At 52.5% G+C, this 24246-nt stretch overlaps 2 protein-coding genes across 6 annotated transcripts; both read left to right on the forward strand.

Annotated features, from left to right (window-relative positions):
• Positions 1 to 841: 841 nt before the first annotated feature.
• On the forward strand, positions 842 to 18711 carry LOC127593969 (peroxisomal succinyl-coenzyme A thioesterase-like). 4 transcript variants are annotated; one of them, XM_052055761.1, is made up of 17 exons: positions 842 to 980; positions 1063 to 1268; positions 7471 to 7733; positions 9141 to 9306; positions 13045 to 14827; positions 14915 to 14989; positions 15416 to 15495; positions 16081 to 16289; positions 16380 to 16479; positions 16542 to 16732; positions 16812 to 16975; positions 17146 to 17265; positions 17449 to 17531; positions 17655 to 17748; positions 17887 to 17967; positions 18053 to 18194; positions 18452 to 18711. In XM_052055761.1, the coding sequence occupies exons 8-17, from the start codon at positions 16094 to 16096 to the stop codon at positions 18574 to 18576; spliced, it is 1296 nt and encodes a 431-aa protein (XP_051911721.1). In that variant the 5' UTR covers positions 842 to 980; positions 1063 to 1268; positions 7471 to 7733; positions 9141 to 9306; positions 13045 to 14827; positions 14915 to 14989; positions 15416 to 15495; positions 16081 to 16093; the 3' UTR covers positions 18577 to 18711. The 4 variants fall into 4 exon arrangements, with proteins under 4 accessions (XP_051911721.1, XP_051911722.1, XP_051911720.1 ...); XM_052055762.1 differs by lacking the exons at positions 842 to 980; positions 1063 to 1268; positions 7471 to 7733; positions 15416 to 15495 and adding an exon at positions 7746 to 8205; XM_052055760.1 differs by lacking the exons at positions 842 to 980; positions 1063 to 1268; positions 7471 to 7733; ... (2 more) ...; positions 14915 to 14989; positions 15416 to 15495 and adding an exon at positions 15506 to 15735.
• Positions 18712 to 19936: 1225 nt separating this feature from the next.
• On the forward strand, positions 19937 to 24243 carry LOC127593971 (CD9 antigen-like). 2 transcript variants are annotated; one of them, XM_052055768.1, is made up of 7 exons: positions 19937 to 20108; positions 22394 to 22496; positions 23006 to 23103; positions 23195 to 23371; positions 23451 to 23540; positions 23623 to 23706; positions 23848 to 24243. In XM_052055768.1, exons 1-7 carry the CDS (start codon positions 20040 to 20042, stop codon positions 23911 to 23913), a joined length of 687 nt encoding a protein of 228 aa, XP_051911728.1. In that variant the 5' UTR covers positions 19937 to 20039; the 3' UTR covers positions 23914 to 24243. The 2 variants fall into 2 exon arrangements, with proteins under 2 accessions (XP_051911728.1, XP_051911729.1); XM_052055769.1 differs by lacking the exon at positions 19937 to 20108 and adding an exon at positions 20885 to 21096.
• Positions 24244 to 24246: the final 3 nt, after the last annotated feature.

The raw sequence follows: 24246 nt of genomic DNA on the forward strand, positions 1-24246 counted from the left end.
GAGAAAGTTTCGTAGCGTGAAAAACAAAAAAAAGTCCTCCCCGAAAAAGGCAGCGCAGGTCGACCGATGGAGGCGCCGAGAATCGCCGGCAAATGGAAGCCTTTGTTTCCTTCTTTCTTTCTTTCGTCCCCCCTCCCCCGCCAGTTCAACTTCATTACGCCGGCAAATGAAGGCGTCCGTATCGTAAATAAGCGGCGTAAAGTGTGAAATGAGTGATTAAATTGCCCGTTGGCCAGCGTGGCAAATGCCGCTTGATTGTTGACGAAGGCGCGGCGTGAACGTCGTCGTCGCGGTTTAAAATCCGAATGGCGCACAAGAAAACGGCCTTCCGACAGCCGCTGATTGAAGGTGCACAAAAGAAAAGAAGAGAAGACATTGTTGAGCTTCACCGAGTGTCACCATGTGCATTTCAAACTTCATGATAGCCCCCACCGCGCATGACGGGAGGCGCCCCCCCACCTCCCCACGCCTTTTGTCCTCCCAGAGGGGCATCCGTGGCGATGGTGATTATGTCACCACTTAGTCAACTAACTGACACTGATGGGTTTGAAATGCACTCTGGCTCCCAGTGGAGCCTGTCACCTTAGCCAGATCGCCCCCCCCCAATCCCCCGGCCCCATCCCGAGCCGTGCCCCGGGTGTTGTGTTACGTTGGAGTGACGGCAAGGCCAAGTTCAACAGTTCTCAGTTGGAAGGAAGGAGTGCGGGGGGGGGGGGGGGGCGTAACATCTTCCAGTGCCACCCCCCCCACCACCCACATTCAAACTTTGGCTGCCCCGTGTCCCCCCCCCCAGTCGCAGCGGCAACCTATTGAACGTTTTTTTTTTTCCTCCCCAGGAGCCATCTGCGCTGGATGCTGCCCATTTCTTATTTCTCAAGTGTGAAGAAAAGAAAGGTGGACGTTGGCTTTTCCCGCTGGAGACCCCCCCCACCCTTGAGTTCCATCATGGCCGCCGTTGGTCTCACCCAAGTTTGCTTCGGGTATGAGCGATTTCGTCCGCCGCGGCCTCCTCCTTCCTCTGCGTTGATGCGTGCGTTCCTGCGACTCTCTTTGGCTCTCAAGGTGGCGCCGTTGTATGGAAGGAGACGGGCGGCGCGCTTCGGGGAGGCCACCTCTGCCCCGCCTGACGGCTCCAGTTACGCCAACGCACCCACGGCGCCTCGGCCCCCAAAGCCCCGAGCGGCCGGCCCCGACGACCCGTCACCTCCGACCTCCGACCCGCCCCGGTGTGGGTGTCGCGCGCCCAGCTGGATGAGGCGAGCCACCAGGTGAGGAGACGCACTCGGGAAATGACGGCGGAAGCGCAGCCGAGCGGAGAAGTTGTGATGACTTTGCCATTGTCACCCTTTTTGGAGTTGACGCTAACGCCGGTGCGGTGACGCCCGAGCACTTTGCGGCGACGGGGGTCGTGGGGGCGGGGCTCCGAGGGGCTTAGCGTCAGGGCCTCTGTCGTTGTTTGGAGCGCGAGAGCAATTAGCTCGTTAGCTAACGTGCGGATTAGGCCGGCCTCGTGGCTTTAGCAAGAGGGCGGCACGCCCCGCGACGGTCACGCCAGCAACGAGGAGGCGTCGACGCGCCTCTGATGTCCTTCGCAGCTGGCCTCGCACGTGACCGGCCGCCAAACGGCCCGTCGGACGCTTCCCGGCCGCCATTGTTCAGCGCCGTAGGAAGTTTGGGCTTTTCCGTCTGGCGACCCTCGCGTGACCCGCGCGCACAATGCGAAGAAGCCAGCCAAAGTCATTGCGGCCCAAAACCCCCCCCAAAGACTCGACAATGCAAGATAACAAATCGAGGAAGTAGTTAAAAACCGATCATGAAGATCAATAAACAAATAAATAGCCAATTCAAAAACGAGTTAAGAACCAGGAGGAACTCGGTTCACAAAATAGACAATCAAGAACCGGTCAAAAGCAAGTCGAGAACCCGATAAAAAAGGTTTTGCCTCCATCGTCGTCCAAACGGATTCTTTGGGCTTTTTTTGGGGGGGGGGAACGGAGTCGCCTTTCCGGAGGTCACCACGGGATCGGCGCCACAATGCCGCAGGTGCGCCATTCAGCCCTCTGCTTGATTAACGCCCGCCCGCCTGTCAACAAACGTCCTCGGCGGATTCCCTTACGGAACCGGCGATCCGAAGGGCCCGGGACAAAAGGCCAGGCGTCCCCCGATCCGGCCGCGGGTTCAAACCCGGAGGTCCGGCTCGGGCGGACAGGTGTTCCCATTTTACCGCGGGAGATTTCATCAACTTGATGCACTTTATGCGAGTGTCAGGACAGTGACGGAACCCGCGAGAGGCGGGGGTCATTCCCACAGCCTCTCGCGGGTAACTCAAGCGCGGCGTTTTGTGCTCCGCATTTCGCTGGCCACAAAGCCAAAGTAACGGATACACGAGAGTTTTGCTCGGCCAACCCTCCGTCCCCCAAATAAATGCGCGCGTCCGACGTTGACATTGGATACGCGCAGGATGTGGCGGCGACCGGACTTTTCGACGTCCCGCCACATGGCATCAACGGCCAATGTTGTCTTTAATTACGTCCGCGATTGGACGCCCCAGCTAGCAAACACGGCGACATCAAAAAGGTGCGCTTTAGTGCAGCGCTCAGCTGATTTGCGGCGCGCCAAGGCAAACACGGCGGAGGCCGGGGGCTTCATTCATTTGGGAGCCCCGCCCCGCCCCGCCGCGCCCCGCCGCCCCCCTTCGACCGCGGAGGGGGGGTTCAGCGCGAGGTTAGTCAAATAGAGGCGGCTCAGCCTGTGCACACTGTCCATTAACTGGGAAAACATGTGTGCCCATTGTTTTCATTCGCAGGCTAACCTCAACGGCAAAATACACACAAGCCCTGCGAAATGACTCTCAAAGCAAACAGCCCCCATATTTTTCGTCTTTCCGAGAATATTTTTCAAGGGGACCGATTGCCGAGGGAGGGTGGCGTCGGCGTGCTAAAGACGCAATTGACATTGGAAGCTATGGCCTTTTGCCTGCTCCGCTTGTTTTGCTAGCTCGTGGCTTTAACGTTAGCGTGTCCGCCATAGACAAAAGAGTCCCCCCTTCCCACCCCCAATATGATAAAACTCCTCAACTTCCTTCAACGCCGTGGCCAGCAAATTACGACGCGGCTCGTCGGCGTGAGAGTGACACCCGGACGGACGGAGGGACTTCCGAAGCGGGCGCGCTTGTTGAGCCGTAAGCAAAGCGGCTTTCGCTGACCGCGCAAAGGAAACAACGCTGTGGGAGCGAGCCGCTCACTGGCGGCCCCGTCGCTTTCAATCACGCCTGAAATACGACTCCCGCTGTCTGAGCCCCGCCAAAGTCGCCGGCCGCCGTCACATCCCTCGTCCGCTTTCACGCCGCCGCAAATGCGGCCTTGGCACAACGCGAAGTACGCGGACGCTCGACCGGCTTTCCGGTTCAAAGCTAGGAAGCGGCGAGTACCGATAGCAGGCGTGGGGGTCGGCCCCATACGGCCTTCAAGTAGGGGTATCGGGCCGCGGTTGACGATAGCGGCCGCCGAAAAAGTCCGGCGTTCGGTCCTCCTCGGCAGTAGTAGACGCCGACCTCCATTTTTTTTGCTTTTAATGTCGGCATTTGAAAAAGAATTTGGACGCGAGGAAGTCCGCTGACTTCACAGTAAACGGAGAGGAGTGCAAGTCGTCATAAAGTTCATCTCTTTGGAAAACATGGACCTCATTGCAGGTTTTGCAGGTTTTGCATTTTGACCACAAAAAAAAAAAGATGACAATAAGAAGGGCAAGAAAGGCACCCTCGACTCGCCTCAAAGTCCAAACGTTGGATAAATGTCAGCCGACGACCCCACCGACGTGCTGATTAGCAGCAGGGTGACGGACACCCGAGCCAACAGAAAGCAGAAAAAAAGAGAAACGTGTTGCGGCCCCCTCCCCCGCCCCACCGCCCCCTCCGTCCAATCACAAGTTTCCGTGTTAAAACGTCGGGATTACGGCTCCTGCAAAACACTTGGCGAGCAATTTGGAGGATTTGTCACCGAGACCAAGAAGAAGAAGAAGTTTGCGCATCAAGTCTCAACGACCCCCCCCCCCCCCCTGCCCCTCCCCCCACTGTCAGAAAAAAAATTTAAGAACATCGTGGACACGGTGGATGGATGATTTTTTTTTTAAGAGTGCGAGAGAGAGCGAGAGAAAAGAAAATAAGCGTCATTTTTTTTCCCCCTGCAGGCTGTTGATGAACATTCCCAATGTTGCTTACATAACCTTTGACCCCTCTAATGCAGTAATGGAGAGGGGGGGGGCGGGCCAACACGCAAGAGGCAGGCTGGAGCTCACACAAGCTCTTCAAAGATCAAATTGTTTGTCAAACAATAGAAAGAAAATCAAGCGCGCTTCCTTTTCAAGACGCGCCGCTCTTGTCCGCCGGAGTGGATTTCTGCGGTGCTTTCAAAGCACCTAGCGAGCGCTGCCTAGCTTGCGCCGCACGCGCGGCCAAAACAAATGACACCGTACGCGGAGAACGCAAACGGGAGAAAGCGCAGCAACCGCGCAGCTCCGAAAAAAAAGCCAGGCCGAGGGATGCCAGAGCGCAAGTTCTCCGCTCCCTCTCCATTCGAGTCGCGGCGGCGTTACGGACCAACTGGAGACGCTCGGTGGAGGTCGAAAGTGGCTCGTCCATTTCGGTTTTGACTTTTACACGACACCAAAACAAAAAAATGAAAAAGCCACGTGCGGCCAATCTGTGCCGGCGACTTTCTTTCTGCAACTTTTGCAGGCAGGCGAGTCATTACGGCTTAGCCGGCCCGTCCCGCTTTCTCCAAAGCGCGCCGCATTCTCGCCTTTCCCGTTTGCCTGCTCAACATCTTAGAAGGTTTTGCTTTCTTTCTTCTGCCCTAAACTGCGCCGCTCCGAAAATACACACAACACACTGAGGTGTGTGTGTGTGTGTGTGTGTGTGAGAGCGAAAGTGAGAAACGAGCACATTACTTCCCTCACGTCTTACAATAAATATTTCCATTTATATGCAAATGACGATCTAGTGACCAAGAAGAAGTGGATAAAGCAAAAATGGAAAAAAGCGGCTGGGGGGGGGGGTGCAGGTTTTGTTTTTTGTCGCGTGGCCGCCGTGCGACAGAGAGAAGGCGAGCGAGGCCGTCAACGATCTGGCGCCTTCTCTTATTTCGACGGCTCCCTCCAAGGTCAGCAGCGTCAGACTTTGAAATGGTTGCAAGCGACTCGCTTCCGAATCTGCGCCGGTGCGCCGCGCCCGATGCCGCCACCGTTGCGCGGCCGACGAAATCCAAAAGTTGCAATCGTAATAAAAAGTTCAATTAAAAAGTCCAATCAGCTCCTTTACAAGGACTCCCCCTCCCCAGAAAATCCTGCAAGGTAACCAAAATAAAAGTAAAAAATCTGCACTTGAACCAGAAGTCCTGTTTATTTTGGGATAAGCAATATTTTATTTTTTTAATCTTAATTGAGTTTTTTTTCCTCAATCAAAAAGTTTGAAATTTAATTTTTGAGAAAAAAAAGTCGTCATCGTAGGAAAGTAACAGCATTCCACCTCCCCTCCCCCTTTTGCATGAAAGTGTTTGTAGGTGAAAAGTCAATCAATCAATCAATCAATCATTCATTCAATCAATGATCTTTGTGTCTCCCTTGTATCCTTTGGACGACTGCCTTGAAAGCAAACTTGCAAGTAGTTGGAAGTTAGTTGAAAGTGTCGTGCTGCGCCGCGCTTTGCTGACTTCTTCCCAAATTGCTGACATAATTACACGAATGTCATTTTTTATGACTCGCGGTAGAAGGAGGCGGGTGGGGGGGGGCGGTGGCGGCGGCAGCATTTCCACTGAAGCAGATAATTAGAGTCGGAATAAAGCAGGGGCGGAATAATTAATACATCAAAACTAGATGAACTTTTTCTAATTATTTTTATTTAATCTCCATTCTAATTATTGTTCTAGTCGGCTGAGCCAGATTGCCTGCCCTCATTCACGCCTGTGAAATGCACCCGTGGCGCTCAATCCGCACGCAGCCAAACATCGACCGCGCCGCCAAATCGCGGGGTCCACCGACCCCCCCCCCCAAACCCCCCACTATGTGATTGAACCGTAATTTAAATTCCTCCACTGCAAAACAAATAATTTGCATCCACCTGCCGCACTCCTCCGCTCGCGCTTTCTTTTTCTTTCTCGGCCCTTTGAAAGCAATTGCTTCATTAGCGCCGTTAAAGAAGCGCCGACGAGCAAAAGCTGATGACCGAACGTCGCGGGCAAAAAAAAAAAAAATAAAAATAATAATAATAATTACGAGTCCAAAAAAAAAAGACAAGAAATTGTGATATTTTTTTTTCATCGTTGATCTCCGGGCGCACTGACGGCGAGTCACATGAAAAAGTTGAACAGGAAAAATGAACATTGCTGTCAATAGAAAATCTTGTGAAATTGAAACGTAATAAGAAAGAGATTCTTAATATCGTGCGAATGCGCTCCTATTTTTCTGTTTTTTTTTTCTCTTCTTCTTTTTTTGGTTTGTGCTCGTTTCGAATCGGAGACGTCTAATCTGCCCCGGTGTCATATCTGCCTTTCAAAGCGCTGACTTGCTGATATGAGAAGAAAATAAAAAGTGCGCAGCAGTGGCCGCTTCACAGCCGCTTGATGCTCAGATTGCAGAAGAAAGGGTGGGGGGCTGGGGGGGGGGGTCTTTCGGGGAGTGCGCGTCAGATTAGGAAGTAATGCAAGTCAGCTAAATAAAAGGCGAAAGCTTCATCACAAGCATGAAATTAAAGTCGTGCACGGCGGCGAGATTCAAATGAAAATAAAAAGTCGTGTTGACTAAATTCAAATTGCTGCTCGATTAAGGCACAAAACAAGATCCCATTTAATTAACATCAGATTTAATTGAGGCTCCCGCGATTCATTTTTTTTTCTTCTTCCTCTCCTCAGTAATTGAACGGCGTCGCGATTGAGGCCGCAAACATATTCCGTTTATGATGATGATTATTATTAGGATTCTTATTAGTAGTCGCGCTCTTCCTTTATGGAGCGCCATCATTAATTGAATTAAAGAGATCATCTGCTTTTGGCTGCTGCTGCTGCCGCGCATTTTTCTTTGGGAGCCTGTGAGTGAGTGAGTGAATGTGTGAGAGCGTGAGACGACATGACTCGTCTTCTGATGTTTTTGGAGGAGCGTTTGTTCGCCGCTCGTTTTCTTCCTGGGAGAACCTTCTCGGCCGCTTCTCCTGCTTTTCCTTCTTGTTCATGTCATGTTCCTTCTTCTTCTTCTTCTTCTTCTTCTTCTCCTCCTCCTCGTCGTGTTGGTGAGGATGAAAAGGCGACAGTGTGGCGTTATCAGTGTGTCGTATTATTTCTTCAGGCCACTATTTGGCGATTATCTCTTGCTGCTATCTGCTCATGTGCGGCTGTTGACTCCTGTTGGGTCTCCCACTCAGTGTGTCGCCCCCCCCCCCACCCCCCTAATCTTTCTCTCTCTCTCTCTCTCTCTCTTCAGGGGCTGCAGTGACACCGTGTGGCCGGGCGAGGAGCTGCAGCAGCAACCAACGGACTTGGAATATGAGACAGGTAAGCAGATCGAAGTGGCTGAATTTTTGTTTGCGCAAGTGTGCGTTCGTGTGTGGGCGGGTCTTTTCGTACGGCGGCCGCCCGTACGTGTCGGCGGCGTCACGCTCGGTTTGCGCTGACGTGTGCGTGCGACCTGCGCGTCTTGTTGGGGAATGCGGTTCGAGGCCTCACCCGGACTTGACCCCGACGCAGGTAAAACAAACATGGACGGTTCAAATAGTTTTCCGCTCTATGACAAACAACAATGCGCGAGCAGGTGGATCCCCGCAAGTGACAGGTGGCAATCGTCACCTGCAACAAGGAAGCGCCGATGGCGTGACCCTCTCACAGTTTGATGTGGGAAAATTCCACCTTTTATTTTGTCGAACCCGAAATGCTCATTTTAATAGACTACTTCCTGGTTTCACTCATCAGTCCGTGTTTCGGCTACTTTGCCCGTTCCCTCAACCCAGGAGGCTACTGTTAGCTTTTTACTAAACATTAGCTGCAGCGTGTCAAACCGCGTCACGTTCCGAGTCCCGACTCCTGAGTATTTCAGGCTTCCTGTGGAAGTGTCTCTTAATGCTAATGCCAATGTTAGCTTTCAGTTAGCCTTTTGCATTAGCTTTATAATCTGTAGCATTGAAGCTGGTCCGTTGATGTTTGGGCCGTGTGAGCGTCGCTTGTAAGTATCAAAAAATGGACGTCTAATCTCGTGTTTTAGCGTTTTGCACAAGCTGTCAGGTTTGGTCTTGTCTTTGAATCGTTCGGCATATCACTGGACTCGGAGTGCTCTGACTCTCAAGTTGGCCAAATCCTGCCTGTGGAAATGCTCAACATTAGCTGGAGCTGATCCAACGTGATTCTTTCATTTGATCAAATATTAGCTTTTAGCTTAGCATTAGCCTTAGGTTACTCGTGTGTTTGATTTGGAGTTAAAAAATAAAATAAAATAGAGTTGCAGAAATTGACTTGACTGTAAATTGCTTTATCTTCATGTTAGCCAAATTAGCATTGCGCTAGTGGAGTTCCAAATGGATTTGAAGTGTCACTTCAGGTTTTGCTTGCGCCGTATCATCCCGGCCACCCTCGAACCGCCGGTTCAATTAGCCATCGCGACCTTGACCGTGAAGGTCAGCTGGCTTTGGAGGAAAAAGCCTCACAAGACCACAGAGAGGAAGATGGATGTGTGTGCGTTTCACTGCCAGCGTGTGTGTGTGTGTGTGTGTGTGTGTCTTATCTGTGCAGCTTGCTGGAGTTTTAAATTATTCATCCTCCTCCTCCTCCTCCTTCGCCTTTGCCGCCTTCCACATCTCCATCACACGGCTGCCCGCATCCGCCCGGGGAGCAGGCGGTCGCCACGGCAACCTTATCGCAGATCGCAGATTTGGGGCTCCAGAAATGAAATAAAAGAGGAAATTGGCTGTATTAGCATAAGAGGAGTCAGCCCGGAGTTGAATACACACATCACCCCCTCCACGCGCACACACACACACACGCCACATCATCACCCCCCCCCCCATGCTCCCAGCAACAGCCCACCCCTCCCCTTTCTCCTTATCAGATGCCAGCTATATATTTTTTTTTTCTAATTCGACTCTCCTTTGTTCCTTCATGAAGAAGACGAATACGTGGGGGGAAGAAAAGCGTCCGTGCGTTACCTCGAGCCCAGAAGAAACCGCCGCCGCCGCCGCCGCCCGTGATTGACAGCTCACTTTATTTCCCTCCTCCTGACTTTGTTGATTCAACGGGCGCTGTTTGTTTTTGACGGAACGGCGGGCAGCTTGTGAGTAAACCGTCTCCAGCTTTGATGATTTTGAAAAGCTTTTGGAAATATGGCAAAAGTATATTTGTTGTATCTTCCCACGATATTATCTTCTGGTTGTATTGTTTGCATTTCTCTTCTCATGCGCCAGCCCGTAATGTCGGATGCCAATCGATAATGTTGGCCAGGAGGCCCCGAGCCCGCCTTCTCCCCTAATTCAAGTTAAACAGCTGACAAATAGAACCCTCCTTTTGCCCCCCACCCCCCACTCCCACAGGCCCGCTTCTGCTTCTCCCCGCACACACCCCCGGCCGGCCCCACCCACAGATGCTTATAAATGTCAACATACGCTCCCACTTAGACTGACACTCCCTCGGGGACAACAGCAAGTGTTTCTTATGCTAATCACTTATCTTCCTTTGGCGGCCAGCTTTTGGTGCGCCAAACAACGGGGGGTTGGTGGGGAGGCGGGGCGGGGCGGGGCTTCCAACGGGGGGGTTAATGAGACCACCGCATCTCAGCCGGGGTGAAGTAACCGAAACCAATCGGTGGAAGTCCAAAAGTGTCCCGTAAAAGGGAAAAACCATCCATGGATGTCAAAACTGATCCACGGAAGTCCCGAACCTACTCGAGGAGCTGCAGAACTGACTGACCCCAAACCAAGTCGTGGAAATTGAACATTGACCTTTGACCCTTGGCGGTCCGTGGCCCTTGTGTCATGTGCTGACCTTCAATTGAAAAGAAGGCCGCCCCCCTTCCTGCTGCTCTGTCTGCGTCTCACCACTCGGCGGTGCTGCCCCAAATCCGATTGAAAGCGGCGCTCACGCTTCCTCAGTGGTCCTCGCCATGTGCGGCCCACGTGCGGATTGTCACCGCCGTCGAAACACCGGGCGCCTGCGGCGACGGCCCGCCCACGCGACACCGTGTCGGCTAACGGGAAGCGAGACGGCAAGACGGGCGGACGATGCGTCTTCGCCGCTCGCCCGGGCTCCCTGGCCCCCAGCAGATAACCAGTCCACGTCCGGGATCCCATCCCGGGCGTGTCACTGGAACGGTTCTGCCGAAGGGATAGGGGGGGGGGCAGCGTGGGCGGGGCCGCCGGCGTCCCATCTTGTCCGTTCAGACGGCGCCGGTCACGCTCCTGTTATGGGAGCGCTTCACGGTCCCACGCCGCGTTTGGACCGGCCGCTCGGACGGCGTCTGAGCGCGTTGGAAGAGAGATAGAGGACCTTGGCAACAAAAGGATTCAAACGAGTGTCAAGAAGAAGAAGAAGAAGAAAGAGGCCATGTTGGGAATCGCTCCCGATTCACCGACGCCCTCAATAGCGCTGCTGTCGCCTCTGGCGTTCTTTCCTGAGGATAAAGAATAGATGCCCAAGAGCGTCACGTGCGTTTGCTCTCTTTGTGTTCAGATATCCGTCGGTTCAAAAGATGAAGATCCCGAGCACGGAGGAGGACTTTGGCGGACGCGTGTCGGAGAAAGAAAAGTGAGTGAAGTTTGAGCGTAAGGCCGAAGATGATGTGGAGGAGGAGGCGGGGGCGGGACAACAATGACAAGATGGCCTCCACGTGCGGGCCCGTCCTAATTGCCGTGTGAGGATAACGCCGGGACGAGCGAGCGTGGGCGGCGTCTGGCTCCACTTGAAAGTCTTCACGGTGGACATCACGCGGCGACGAGTGGGATTCTTCTGGTCCTCGCCGCGGTGTCGGCGTTCTGCGGCTCATCTGATTGGCCGGCGTGGGAAGCGCACAACAATTCCCGGGCGGACAATGGAAGGCCGACTCGGGCGCGGCGATGCCAGCGCAACACGCTTGTTCCCCGGCCGCGGGGGCGGGATTTGTCCCACTTTTCCGGAAGCGGCGGTGAGCGGAATGGACCCGGGAGATTGCGGCCGCGGCGCCGCTTCCCAAACGGGCTTTTCTCCCACCGTGCAATCAATCGCTCGCCGGGCGCCCCCGACACTTCCTGTTCCTTTCGTCTCCCTTTTTCCAACTCTCTTCAAGCCTTGCGATGGACAAAACGACGGTCGCGTCGTCAGTAACGTTAGCCTTGAGAATGTTCTCAAATGTGTGTGTGTACGCGTGTGTGTGTGTTAGGTGTGAGAAAAGTGAGAAACCGCGTGCGGGTCTCCCTCGCGCGAGTTCAAACGAGTCCGCCGCGTTGACCCCCGGCTGACGTCCATGTTTGGGCGAGGCTTCCACCTGAGCGTGGCGGCGTTGGGGCGCGGGCATCTTCTGGCGTCTCGCGTTCCGCTCAGACAAAACAACATTTCTCACATCAAAAGTCGTCCTTTTCCCGACCTCGCGTCGCCTCGTTTTATCGCGCCGTGCAAACTCCTTCGAGGGCCCCCCCGGGAGCGGGCGGGTCGGCACGTGCGCGTGCGAGTCCGTGAGTGATGAAGCATGTTATGTGAGTTTGTGAGTGAATGTCGTGATCAATTATATATAATGAGACATTATTTGATTTGATTATTATCCAAAAATGATTTGTCGCGATGGAGGATAAAGAATATATGTCTATTGTCATATTGCCTGTGTTGCTCCCCCGTTTGTGTTCAAATAGCTGATGTTTAAAGAGTTGTAACAGGGCAACTCTCAGTGCTAGGTGTTGGCTGGACATTGGGGGGGGGGGGGTGCGGGGGCACAAGGCATTTGCCTGTCAAACATGAACGAGTGCGAGTAGAGTGCGTGTGAGAATGACTGAGTGAATGTGTTGCGTGTGCGCGTGCACGTGCAAACAATGCAATCTCCGTGGCCCATGGCAAACAATACGCCGCCCGCGTGCGGTGTCTCGGTGTGATAAGACGAGCAAGGTAATCAATGCTGTAATGAAGGGACAGGGGGGCAGGGGGGGGGGGGCAAGCGGGGTCCTATCACGCGCACTCATCAATGGAATTTATAAAAGTGCGTGTGTGTGTGCGTGCGCTCGCTCGCTCCCGCAAACATGCATGGCAGCGTGACAAACGCACCATCTTGTGCGCGCCAGAGATAAGCACTAAATAATTGCGGCGTGACAGCCTTGAATAATGTCCAAATTAGACAGAAGGTGCACGTTATTCCACTTAAGGCAGGCCATGATGAAGATGACGATGATGGAGATACCAGCCCCCCCCTACCCCTTCCCTCCCTTTCTACTTCCTTTCAAGCACACACACGACACTCATCCCAAGTTCACTCATTGACTGCCCACACACACGCACACACACACACTCCCATCCAAATGCTCAAGTATTGGATTTGGTGGCGTTTGTGTGCGTGCAAGCCACTTTTGTGCCGCATTAACGCTTGCCGTTGGCCCGGTAGACGCAGCGGCGCTTATCAGGCCGCAGCATCTGTCGCCGTGTCAGCCGATGAGATGGAGCGGCGGGCGCGGCCCTGGCGCGGGCGCTCGCCTCAGACGGCTCCTTGCACGCGGCCGAGGGAGGTGTGCAAACAAACGGCGGCCGATAGTGTCCGTGCTTGTCACCATCGCTCACCGCCGCCATCTATCTGTCCGAGACGCCCCGAAAAGCACCCCCCCCCCCTCAGGGCACTTCTTGTGGATTTTGATTGCAAATCCATACACACGGGCACACACAAACCGACTTTTTGAGGTAGCGTTGTGCAATGTGAGCAACATTTCAGACCTTTTTGGTGTCTCTTGGTGATGTCATCGCTAGCATTATTTGTGACTGTTTGTATTACGGACTCGCGCTGCACAAAAATGTCCTGAAATTACAGCCGCGATTGTTAAATGTCATCCTCATGTGTGTGCCATAGGTGACCCCTCCCCACCATCGCTCCAAGGGCTCCCCCTCTGCGGCGGAGGCGCCCGGCTGGCCACGCCATGAGCGACAGGCGAAGAGGAGGCCGGAGAGTGGATGAGATCAAATGGAAAGATAAGCCAGGAGGAGAAATGGGGAAGTGGATGGATTGGGGGGGCGGGGGGGCTCAGTGAGGGTGGGGGAGGAAGAGTGATGTTGTTGATAGGAAACGGGAGAGGAAGGTGGCGGCCATTTTCTTCCTGCCGCTATCAGCGGACGTATGTTACCGTGACAACACGGAGACATCCACAATAGTTTAGCGACTTTGTCATGTTGACGCAAAGAAAGAGCCGGAATGGCCGCCATGACAAAACGGCGCCTCCGTTTTGTGACTTGGCTTTTTTTCACAAAATTCACAAAATTGACACACTGTCACGCCAAGTAAAACGTCGCATTGCGGATCGATGGCATCCAAAGTCCAACTCCAGCTAGGATGTCGCCTAATGGACCGAGCCAGATCTAATCACGTCCTCTCCAGCTTTCTGTGGACCGACAATATTTGGCGCGACATGAAATTTCATCCGCCGAGCAGCGCCGCGCGTGCGCCGTCCGTGCGATGACTCGCTCAATAATTCACTAGCTTGCTTCGGCCACACGCCGGGCGGCCATGTCAGTTAAACCCAACACGAGGATGTGCAAGGGTACGATTCACCAGGATTTTATTTGCCGGACTACAATCTAGAAGTGATTTTCTCAGCACCCCTATGTGTCAGACCCCGAGAGAGAGAAAAACCTGGAGCCGTCCGTCCCTGCTCGCTGGACCGGTGCGGATTCAAAGCCTCGGCCGGCGCTGAGAATCGATAAGTGGGTCCGAGACGGAGACCCGCGCGGTGCGGTCCGGTCGGGTCCTGCCCTCATTAATGTGCTGAATGCGATTAGCAGCTTATCAGAAGGACGGCAGGAGCCGCCCTCCATATCTCCACGGGCTTCCTGCGATGCCAGCGACAGAGTGGAACAGTAATGGCCGCTTGACGGACAACATCGATACGGATCCAGTTCGTTAACATTGAAAACAAAAAGGGAATAGATAGAAATAGATGTGACTACGAAAAAGTTTCACTCAATCAGCACACCGCAACAAAGGCCCACCGCGGCCCTCGCTCACCCACGAGCAGACGTTCAAGTCGAACAGCCATTTAGCGGTGCGACGGGGCCCTCGTGCGGACAAATTGTAGTACTGCATCGGGACTTTGAGGCCTCGGTGACATCAAATGGGAAACTGATGCTTTGAGTCATTGCTAGTCGAATGGTTTGCGAAACATTTCCCTCTACAATGTTTCCTTCTTGCGTCCAATCCAAACACGGCAACCTCGGACTTTTCCTTGCAAATATATGCCACGAGACTAGAACATGAGACATGTTTTACTTTTACACGGTCACTGATTGTGACTTTTCTTTCCGAGAAGGTCAATGATTCCCTCGGTTGTTCCGACTCACTGAGTGTACTCTTGATGACATGTCAGCAGCACACTTGCGAAAGGAACAAGCCGTGCGCATGAAAAATAAAATAATAATAATAATAATAATAAATCAAGAGAAGACGTGTATTTTCTTTCGTTTGAGCAACACGCCCTGCAGTGTCGCCAATTTTCTGGCACCTTTGTTGTCTTTTTGCCCTCAGGAGGGAACTTTGACCTGCCGTCTCGGAACGATCGGGCTCAACATGATGCGTGCAAAACGTGAAGGCAAGCGTGGCGAAAAAAACCCGAAGGAGCCTCAGAGCTCCAAAGGGCAGCAACGTAGGCGTGCACACCGCCATTTCCTGTGTAAGTACGACGAATCGGATCTGGTTTTGACCGTTTGGTCTTCTCTTTTGCTTTTTGGAGGACCTGTTCCGGGGAGGTTTAACCGTTGATTGAGAGACGCAGACGATCACTTGTTACATTACGTCGCATTCGTCCGTAAGTGTCGTTATTTCCTCGAGAAGCTTGAAATCATTTGTCGTTTCAATCGCATCAACCGTCCAACATTTTCATGACGACTTTAGCTTATACTTGATTTTCAGTCCTTTAGCCAAGAAATTCGATGTATTTTCCTTCCTCGAGATGTCTCGTAACTTGTGCAAACAGCCCCCGGGTCATGCCAAGCGCCTACTCGCAGGTTACAGTGAACTTTTGATTTGATTTTGAGTGCGTTCTGTAACACAAATTGATTTAAGATGCGCTCCTCTCCGTATTTTTTTAATGTGATTACGAACAACAAATGACAGATCGGTATGATTGAAGGCTGTATGTAGACAAACAGACGCTTTATTTTGCTCTTTGCCTCCCAATACTTTTGGGGCATGTGTGTTGACGTCTTTTTTTTTTGTCTACTTTGTCCCGAAGAGCATGGGGAGCTGATTTTGTTGTTCTTCAAGTTCCGGTCTTAACTTTCGGACGCACGCGCCGTGAAGGACGCTCTTTACGTGAGGCCATTGAACTCAGCGTGACCTTCGTGACGTAATCAATATGCGGCACACATGCGTCTCGTTTTGATGACCTCGCGTGACAACTTTCGCTCAATGTTCAGAAATGGTTGTTTCTTTGAAACTGCAGCCAGGTGAAGTATTTTAAGCGCCCGATTTTCACCACGGTAGCCCGACCGATGTTTTAAACTGACCGCGTAAACTTTACGCGACTTTTACGTCCAGTAGTGAGAGGAAAAGGTGAGTTTGAGAATAATTTCAGCGTATTGTTCGTGTGGACAGGATGATGATTGACGTGTGTGATGATTCCAGCCAGATGTGTGTTTATTTTACGCTGTTATGTTTATTTTAGGAGTGTTAAGGAAAGCAGGTTTTTCCTCGTACTTTCACTCCGTCATCTTTTTCAGGGATCCTTGAAAGTATGGAACTCGCCATAACATTTGATTTAATACATTTCCGGGTTTGGAAACGAATGCAGTAAAAAAAAACAACAATCATGTATTAGTTTTAGTCCCCCGTCCCCTCTGTCTCTTGACTGTATTTATTCCTTTATCCTGAAAAGTAATGAATACTTCTCCCCCGCAGACCGTCGTCCTTCATGTCCCAGGCCACCCCGCCAGCCATTCTTTCCGTTGCGCCCACGCGAGCCCTGATGGACGAGGCCATCGGGGTGCGGGTGGACAATCTGCCTCCCGGAGCTCCGGTGACCCTGCGCTGTCTGCATCACTCGGAGGACAAGGATTACTGGGAGGCGTACGGGCACTACGTCAGCGACGCCGCAGGAGTCGTGTCCGGTAACTAAAACGTCCCGAGAATGCAAACGTCTCCGCTGGCAACGGCGCCATCAAAACATGAGCTTCCTTCGCCGTTTTTGTTTCTTCCAGTCGCGGACGATGCGAGCGTAGGAGGAACTTACCGTGGAAAAGAAGCGATGGGTTTGCTGTGGAGCATGCGGCCCGTACCCGGGAGCCGCACGGGCCTCAGGTACACGCGACAACGCCGGTCAACTTTGACCCCATTGCAAGGTTTTCCTCACTTGCTGGCAGGCTGCGGAAGCGTAACGTGCGCACCCCCATGCTCTTCACCATCTCCGTGTACGGCGGCCACGTCAGCCGCGACTTCGGCAGCCGACGCCCGCTGGCAGAGGAGCTCACCGAGAGGTGGTACATGGCCCCGGGGGTCCGCAGGCTGGAGCTCAAGGACCGAGGCGTTCGAGGGACCCTCTTCATCCCGTCAGGTGGGGACACGTTCAAATGGAGAGACCGGCGCGTCACTGTCGACGGGTGACGGGAAGTCGAGCGTTGTGCCCACTTCAGGTCCGGGACCCTTCCCGGGGCTGCTGGACATGTGGGGGGGCGGCGGGGGCCTGCTGGAGTATCGCTCGGCCTTGCTGGCGTCGCACGGTTACGTTTCCTTGGCGCTCGAGTATTTTACACCCGGCGAGCTGGCGAGCGGCGATCTGGAGCTCAAGTACTTTGAGGCGAGCGCACGCACGCACGCACGGCACGTCGTTGAAATCACGCGGCAAAACATTTTCTGCAGAACAACAAAAGGAAAATGGATGGCTGAAAAAATGGCCACATGTGCATGTCTTATTTTTCAACGCAACAATGTCGGAAAGATGCTCAGTATGTGATTTTTTCCTGTCAGGCGGCCTTTGAGCTGATCCAACAGCATCCCGCCGTTGTTGCTGACAAGGTGGGAATTTTTGGCCTTTCCTTGGGCGGCATGGTGGCCATCCACATGGCGGCCGAGAGCACCGTTGTCAAGGTAAGCGTACGCGTGCCCCAGTGCCCACTTGTACTTTTTCATCCGTCAACCATTTTCTTGCCTCATTTGTCTCTCGGAGGCCGGCCATTGGGGATCGTCTTCAGCTTTCTCACAACTCAAATGAGGACAAAGAAAATGGAGGACGAGACACGCTTGACCTTGTTTCTTCTTCTTCCTTCTCAGCCTGCCTGTTGCATTTGCATCAGCGGCAGCCATCTTTACCGACGCGACCAACCCAGGTGGAATGTCCAGCAGCCGAGGTTGGAGTAGGTCGTCTGCTTCGCACGCATTTTCCAGCCAATATTTTGAAGTTTATCGACTTAAATTGATCAACCATTTTTTACCCATCTCCACTTTTTTTTTTTTTTTTTTTTTTGCCGCGACATCAGGAGCGATCGCAAGGTGCACGTGGACGAGGAACAGAACGTGATCTTGCGAGACATCAACCTGCCCATCTCCAGCGACCTGTCGGGAAAAACGGACGTAAGTTTGCGTCGGAGACGGAACGGAACGTTCACTCGCCGCTTGTCCAAAGTCGTCGTCGTCGTGGTGGCAACGAGCCGCGCCGTGAACTCCCTTTTTTTTTTTTTTTTTTTTGGGTGGCGTTGTCGTGCTTACCAGGTGAGGAGAATAAACTGTCCTCTCATGTTGGTCATCGGCCAGGACGACCAGAATCATCCGACTGCGCTGTATGCCGAGGATGTGAGTGCACACGTGCGGTGCGCCTGGTTTTCGTTTTTATTCGTGCTGATGAAAGGTTGGTTTGACTTTTTTAAAATTTGAACAGATGGAGCGGATGATGCGTTCGGTGGGCAAGGAGCACCTGCTGACCCGCCTGGAGTATCCCGACGCGGGACACCTGATCGAGCCGCCGTACTCGCCTCACTTCCGAGCCACCAACTTCATGTGGCACTCCAAGAAGGCCAAAGGTGGGTCGGGCCGGGCCCCCGTCGGCCAGACGAAACGGGGGCGTTTGAAATTCCTCTTCAATACAATGACATGGTCATGGGAGGCAGGTCAAAGATTCATTGCAACTTCAAGGTGCACGACAACCGAATTGTACTTTCAAAACCAGCTAAAAGTGCCCCCTGACATGAGGTGATTTCATGTCTTTGTTGCTTCACGGCGCACAAGGTGTTGGGGAGGGGGGCACGCTTTGAGAGCGACTTTTGTGCTGTGTGCCCAGTCACCATGCTGTGGGGAGGTCAGCCCAAAAGCCACTCGGACGCCCAGGAGGACTCGTGGAAGAAGATGTTGGCCTTTCTGCGCCAGCATCTCTACTCGCCGCACCTTCCAAGAGCCAGGATGTGAAGTCCCGGGTGGCGTCCTTTCCTCTCTCGTATGGACACGCGCTTGTTGTGCTTGGACACGCCCCCGCCCCAACGAGGTACGCCTGAACGCAGCGTTGGCGCCATGTGCTAATTTAGCCGCAAACTTGACAATGACAACCCAAATAATAAACGTCTTCACTGGACGTCGTTGATCCCGATAACGCATTTGATTGATTATATTTGAAATACATCCATTTTGATACTTGATCACGTGAACACAAGTCTTGAGTCCTCAATGGAGTTTGCGCCTTGACAAGAAGTTTTTAAGATGCTGTCTTTCAAACACTGAGAATGTACACACCGTGTTGTGGTCAGAATTCACTGTCGCAAAAATAAAGCAACTTCCAGTTCACTTTTTTTTTTTTGGAGTGCATGACAGAGCGAGAGTGGAGCTTATGAAGAATTGTTTTCTGGCCATGAAATAGGTTCTACGTGCCGACAAAATACAAATTCCGAACATCGCCATTCAAGAGCACAGGTGAGCGTTGCGAGATGAAAGAAATGCGTGAAGCGTTGCTGTCAATGGATGCGGTTCGGTAAGTCTCCGCCAGAGGGAGACATGGCGCCATTCGCTCGAGCATTAATCCCGTTGGTGCTTCACTTTCCAGTTGGAATGCGCCAGTGGAGCAACACCACGGGAACATTGTTGTGTTGCGGTTGCACATCTTCAACGTGGCAGCATGCAAAAAATGTCCTGTAGTCCGACCGCCCTCGCCCGCGTGCGCGCGCGGTTACTGAGAGCAACTGTGAAGGGGAGCTTTGTGAGGCCATAAAAGCTGACTTGTTCTGGGCAGTGGGGGGAAAAGGAAACGCGCGCGCGCAGCATGAAGGTTGTTTGTCAAAGGGGACACTCGGCTCTTTTGTGCAACCGCACGCACGCTTATACACTCCCACCAAATGTTTCAGGTGTGACAAGAAATGCTCTGCTGAGCCGCAAAGACTCCAGATCTAGGGCAGAGGGGCTCTTTTGTAACCTCTTACTGTGTAATGTTGTTGGTTTTTTTATGATAACATTGGTACATTGCCTCTGAAATATAAATTTAAATATGACTTGCACATGAAATTGCTTCCTTGTCCAAAATGACTAAAGAACGTCATTTGGTAGAAAGTTGGTCAAAAGTGATACGAGTGACGTCACCAAAATATTATTTCGAAGGGTCTCGGTACATTTGCATTTGCGAGGTTCCAAAAAAGCGAGCTGCCCTCAAATGGCCAGTGGAGAGTCCCTGAGGTGAGACAAGCACGCGCGCGCGTGTATTTTACAAGCTGCAGCAAACCAGCTGCGGTTGAGCGCTTCCGAAGAGAGTCGAAGAAAGCCGAGCGTCTCCGAGCCCGCGGCACGCCCTCAAACGGCAAGATGCTCTCCGCGCCCGTCCGTCCGCTCGTCACTTTGTCACTTGGTCAGTTTGTCAGCTGAGGAAGAAGAAGAAGAACAACAACGAGATGACGGCTTTGAGCAGCTGGGAGCTTTGCGTCAAGTACGCCCTCTTCGTCTTCAACTTTATCTTCTGGGTGAGTGAAAATATTCAATCGGGCTGGTTTCTCATCATCCGGAGCAAAAATCACCCTTGGCAATTGTCATTCACACTCGGATGACGCAGATATGTTTGCATCCAATACTCCTTTACTCGCCGTTGATGTGATTTGTATGCATAGTATGCAAGTTTGCGCTGTTCCAGCAATTCCATGATTCATACTTTTTTTCTTTAAAAATTAAGATTAAGATATCCTTTATTTGTCCCACACTGGGGAAATTTACAGCCTACGGCAGCAATTGAAATGCTAGTATGATTTTGTACATGACTCGTGGTGTCAGTGCGCGTTTTTCTGCACTTACGAGTCATTCGGAAAAGAGTCTCGTTCCAGCATAACGACGTCCAAGCAACAAGTCTAGACGCGACTTGAAGGGTGTAATTGCTACAGATGTCCACTAGACGGTGCCAATTGTCTTGAAATGTCATCCAGTTGTACGGTATTTATTAAGTGGGCGTCGCCGTGTTGTTATTGCAATTGGAAATGGCCTTGCGTATATTTGTCTTCAATTAGATTAACTAGAAAATGATCCGATGTATTTCGTTCACATTTTCGGACAACGTTTTGTTCGACTTTAACAAGAATGCTTTGAATGTAAACTCAACAATGGCCAATGCACATTTGAAACCTTTTTATCGGCGCGATTGAATTTCAAGAAAGCGCGATGGCTTGAGCTGATTGGTCCCCCATTGGGCCCCCATCCCCCACAGAAAAGCCCGCCCTCTGCCTTTGCAGGTGAGAGAGTGCAGGGTGTGGCCCCAATTTTCGCTCCTCTTCCGCTTCTTGACTTGCTCTCGTTCAGTCGGAAGCCGCGTGCGTGTTCAGGTGTTTCCACCTTTTTGGATTGTTTGTCAAGTTGTTTGAAAAAAAAAAAGTTTTTTGCCGCCACGAACGACACTTTTGCGTCACCATGGGGGCCCAGCAGTGCATCAAGTACCTGATGTTTTTCTTCAACTTCCTCTTTTGGGTATGTCTCTTTTACAAGTCCACAAAAAATAACGGCAGTGATTTTTGTCTTGTGGCTTTTGAAGCCAACTCGTGGAGTTGTGTTCGTCGACGTGTCCCTGTGCAAGATTTGAACCCTCATCAGAAGGGCTCATGGGGTACACGGCGTAAAGCGCTTTGCTTTGAGTACCCGAGGTAGAAAAGCGCTTCGGAAGTGATAGCTCGTTGAAATGTTGGTGTGTGAGTGGGATCGCTCTGGGTGTGTGTTATGTGCTTTTTGTTGGTAGTGTGTCCATGAGGCACTGGCAAATGTTTGTTTGCCGCACTCTCGTTATTGTTTTTGTTATGAAAAAAAAGTATCCAAACTTCCTCAACATGCTATCCTGGATGCCCAGGCTACTTCGTAGGACCCGTCCTCCCTTAGAGTAACGTCTCCTTTAGTTCATTTAGCTAGGCTAATGACGTATGGTGGCAGGTGACGTAGTAACGCGATTTTCCACTAGATGGCAGAAGGTAGTTAACTAACTTCAATTTGTAGTAAAATAAGACGTAATATCAGGAAACGGTACACCTTGACCATTGAAATGAGTAGATGGAACCCCCCACCCCATTAAAAAAAGCCAGCATTGTGTCAACGAATGTTTCCGAAGATGCGTCCCTCGTCTGAAAGGTTGCGCAATTCTTCCGTCCGACATTTTGACGTGCGTCAAGTGCAAGAAAATGGTGTCGAGCAACGAACGGGAAGGGAGGCTGCGAGTAGCAATTAGTGGCCGGGAGGGTGTCGGCCTCATGTCTCGTCATATCCCACGAGGCTCGCCATCATCATCATCATCGTCGTCGTGGGAGTTGGAGAGGAGACGTCAACAATGTTTGCTGGTTTCCGAGGAGACGTTGACTCATTGTGGTGAGAAGCTGCAGAAGAATCCTCCCACGACAACATTCGAGAAAAGAATACCAAGCTAGCCTGAGGGCCGCCTGTAAACAAGCCACAGCTGCTATGTCGCCAACGTGACTCATTTCTTGGCACCTTCTCGGTTTGGACTTCTCGATTGTTGCTTCCAAGATTGTCTTCTGTGACAACATAAGCATTGGCCCGACAAAATGAACAGTCGATATTCTTCTCTAAGCCAAAAGTTTGCTGCTCGCCCTTTTCTGTGCAACACATGAAGATGGGCTGCTTTCAGAAAAAAACTGCTTTTTGTGCTCTAAAAAATGGAGCTGAGTTGAGTTCATTTTTACGTATGATGTGATTGGGTCCGTCTTTCCTCAGTCACTGGAGGCATCTGAGCTGATTGTTGAATTTGCTTCTGGTTCCCTAGTTGGCCGGCACGGGCGTGTTGGCGGTGGGACTCTGGCTGCGCTTTGACACCAGGACGGCAGGACTGTTTGAGGGCGAGGGTTCGCCTTCCGTCTTCTTCACCGGTAAGAACAAAATGTCGGCTGCGCGCGCTTAGCATTTTTGCTGCGGAATAACCTGCCAAATGATGGTCAGCATTCATGCATTGTTGCTTACTTGATGCTGGCGCACAACCAAAAATGGACGTGATGAAATAGTGCGAGGTGTGCGCGGGCACGCCAGGACGAGTTGAGGCGGCCGACGCTGACAAGCGAGGAGTTGTGTCCCCGTGAGGCCAGGCGCTCGCTCCGCCCGCGCCTGGCGGCCCAACAGCGGGGCTCTTTGTTCCTCGCCGGGAATGCGTCTTTTGTGGAGGCCGGCGACCTCCCCGCCGAGGTCGCCGCGGCCCCTCGGCGCTCATCAATGCGTCGCACCAATTTCTCCCGTGTAGGCCTTGACCTTTTTACTGCCGTTTTATCCGCGGCTGCGCACGAAGCCGCTCCACCCGCGTCGACGCGGCTCACGGCCCCGAGAGGGCCCCCCAAGCAATCGCGACAAATCACGTCGGATGAATGAAGGCTGCTTTTGCCGTTAGGCGTGTACATCCTGATCGCGGCTGGAGCCCTGATGATGGTGGTCGGCTTCCTGGGATGCTGCGGCGCCATCAAGGAGTCGCCGTGCATGCTGGGATTGGTCAGTTTCGACTTTTTTTTTTTTTTTGGACATTGCATTTTTGAAAATATTTCCTAAATGACCTTTTGTTTTGTTTTGGCGGGGTGCGCAGTTCTTCCTGTTCCTGCTGCTGATCTTCGCGGTGGAGGTGGCGGCGGGCATCTGGGGCCTGTCCAACAAGGAAGTCGTGGTGACGGAGGTGACCGAGTTCTACAAGCAGACCTACACCAACTACAAGGACACCCGGCAGGAGGCGCTCAAGGAGACCCTGCGCCTCATCCACTTCGGCGTAAGAAGAAGCGCCGAGCCCGTGTGTGCGTCTTCCCACCGTTGGCCTCGTGACTCCCCTTTTGCTTTCCCGTCCGCAGCTCAACTGCTGCGGGCCCACGGGCACCGTGATCGACGCCGCCAAGGACATCTGCCCCAAGAAGGAGGGGCTGGAGGTGCTCATTACCACGGTAAGCGCAAGCCGCCGCGACGGTGCCTGCGCCTGCGCCTGCGCTCGACGCGCCGACTGACCTTTTGCTTGGCGGGCGTCAGAGCTGCCCGGCCGCCATCGACGAGGTGTTCAACAACAAGCTGCACATCATCGGAGGCGTGGGCATCGGCATCGGCATCATCATGGTGAGTGGGCGGACTGCGGCCGGCGTCGTGCACAGACTCGATCGACGCGCGCTTGTAGACTTATTCGTAAACGCTCGGCTAGCTGCACTTAAGTCTTGCGCAAACTTCAAGCCGGCTTACTTGGGACTTGTTTGCTTTCAGATCTTCGGCATGATCTTCAGCATGATGCTGTGCTGCGCCATCAAGAGATCCAGAGACTTTGTTTAACGCCGCCTCCTCCCTCCTCCCGCCTCCTAGTTCAGTAACCGACGCTTCTTTTAACCCGCCGCTGGGTGGGTGCACGCGGGACGGCCATCTTGAGCGCGTGGCGGCCACGCTCGGCGAGCCTTCGAGTCACACTTTTCACTTTCCGCCTTGCGCTCGGCACACCCGGAAAGAATCTTTTCAGTTTTGACGTCTTCCCGACGGATGAAAACACGCTAACATTTAGCCTGTTTTAATTTCATTGTGACTAACTTTTTTTTTTAATGTTGACTTTTTGTGTTGGAACTTTTTATGCCAAATAAAAGCCAAATAAATTAACTTTAAAAAAGTCAATTG

Source organism: Hippocampus zosterae, chromosome 21 (genome assembly GCF_025434085.1).
Source record: "Hippocampus zosterae strain Florida chromosome 21, ASM2543408v3, whole genome shotgun sequence".
In the NCBI taxonomy this organism is placed as follows: domain Eukaryota; kingdom Metazoa; phylum Chordata; class Actinopteri; order Syngnathiformes; family Syngnathidae; genus Hippocampus; species Hippocampus zosterae.

Excerpts from the sequence above, each read along its gene's own strand:
- LOC127593969 (XM_052055761.1), top strand. The coding sequence starts at position 16,094 with ATGTCCCAGGCCACCCCGCCAGCCATTCTTTCCGTTGCGCCCACGCGA. Across the intron at positions 17,532-17,654 it reads GTCCAGCAGCCGAGGTTGGA|GAGCGATCGCAAGGTGCACG; the intron begins GTAGGTCGTCTG and ends CCGCGACATCAG. Across the intron at positions 17,968-18,052 it reads CTGCGCTGTATGCCGAGGAT|ATGGAGCGGATGATGCGTTC; the intron begins GTGAGTGCACAC and ends AAATTTGAACAG.
- LOC127593971 (XM_052055768.1), top strand. The coding sequence starts at position 20,040 with ATGACGGCTTTGAGCAGCTGGGAGCTTTGCGTCAAGTACGCCCTCTTC. Across the intron at positions 23,104-23,194 it reads CGCCGTGCATGCTGGGATTG|TTCTTCCTGTTCCTGCTGCT; the intron begins GTCAGTTTCGAC and ends CGGGGTGCGCAG. Across the intron at positions 23,541-23,622 it reads TGGAGGTGCTCATTACCACG|AGCTGCCCGGCCGCCATCGA; the intron begins GTAAGCGCAAGC and ends GGCGGGCGTCAG.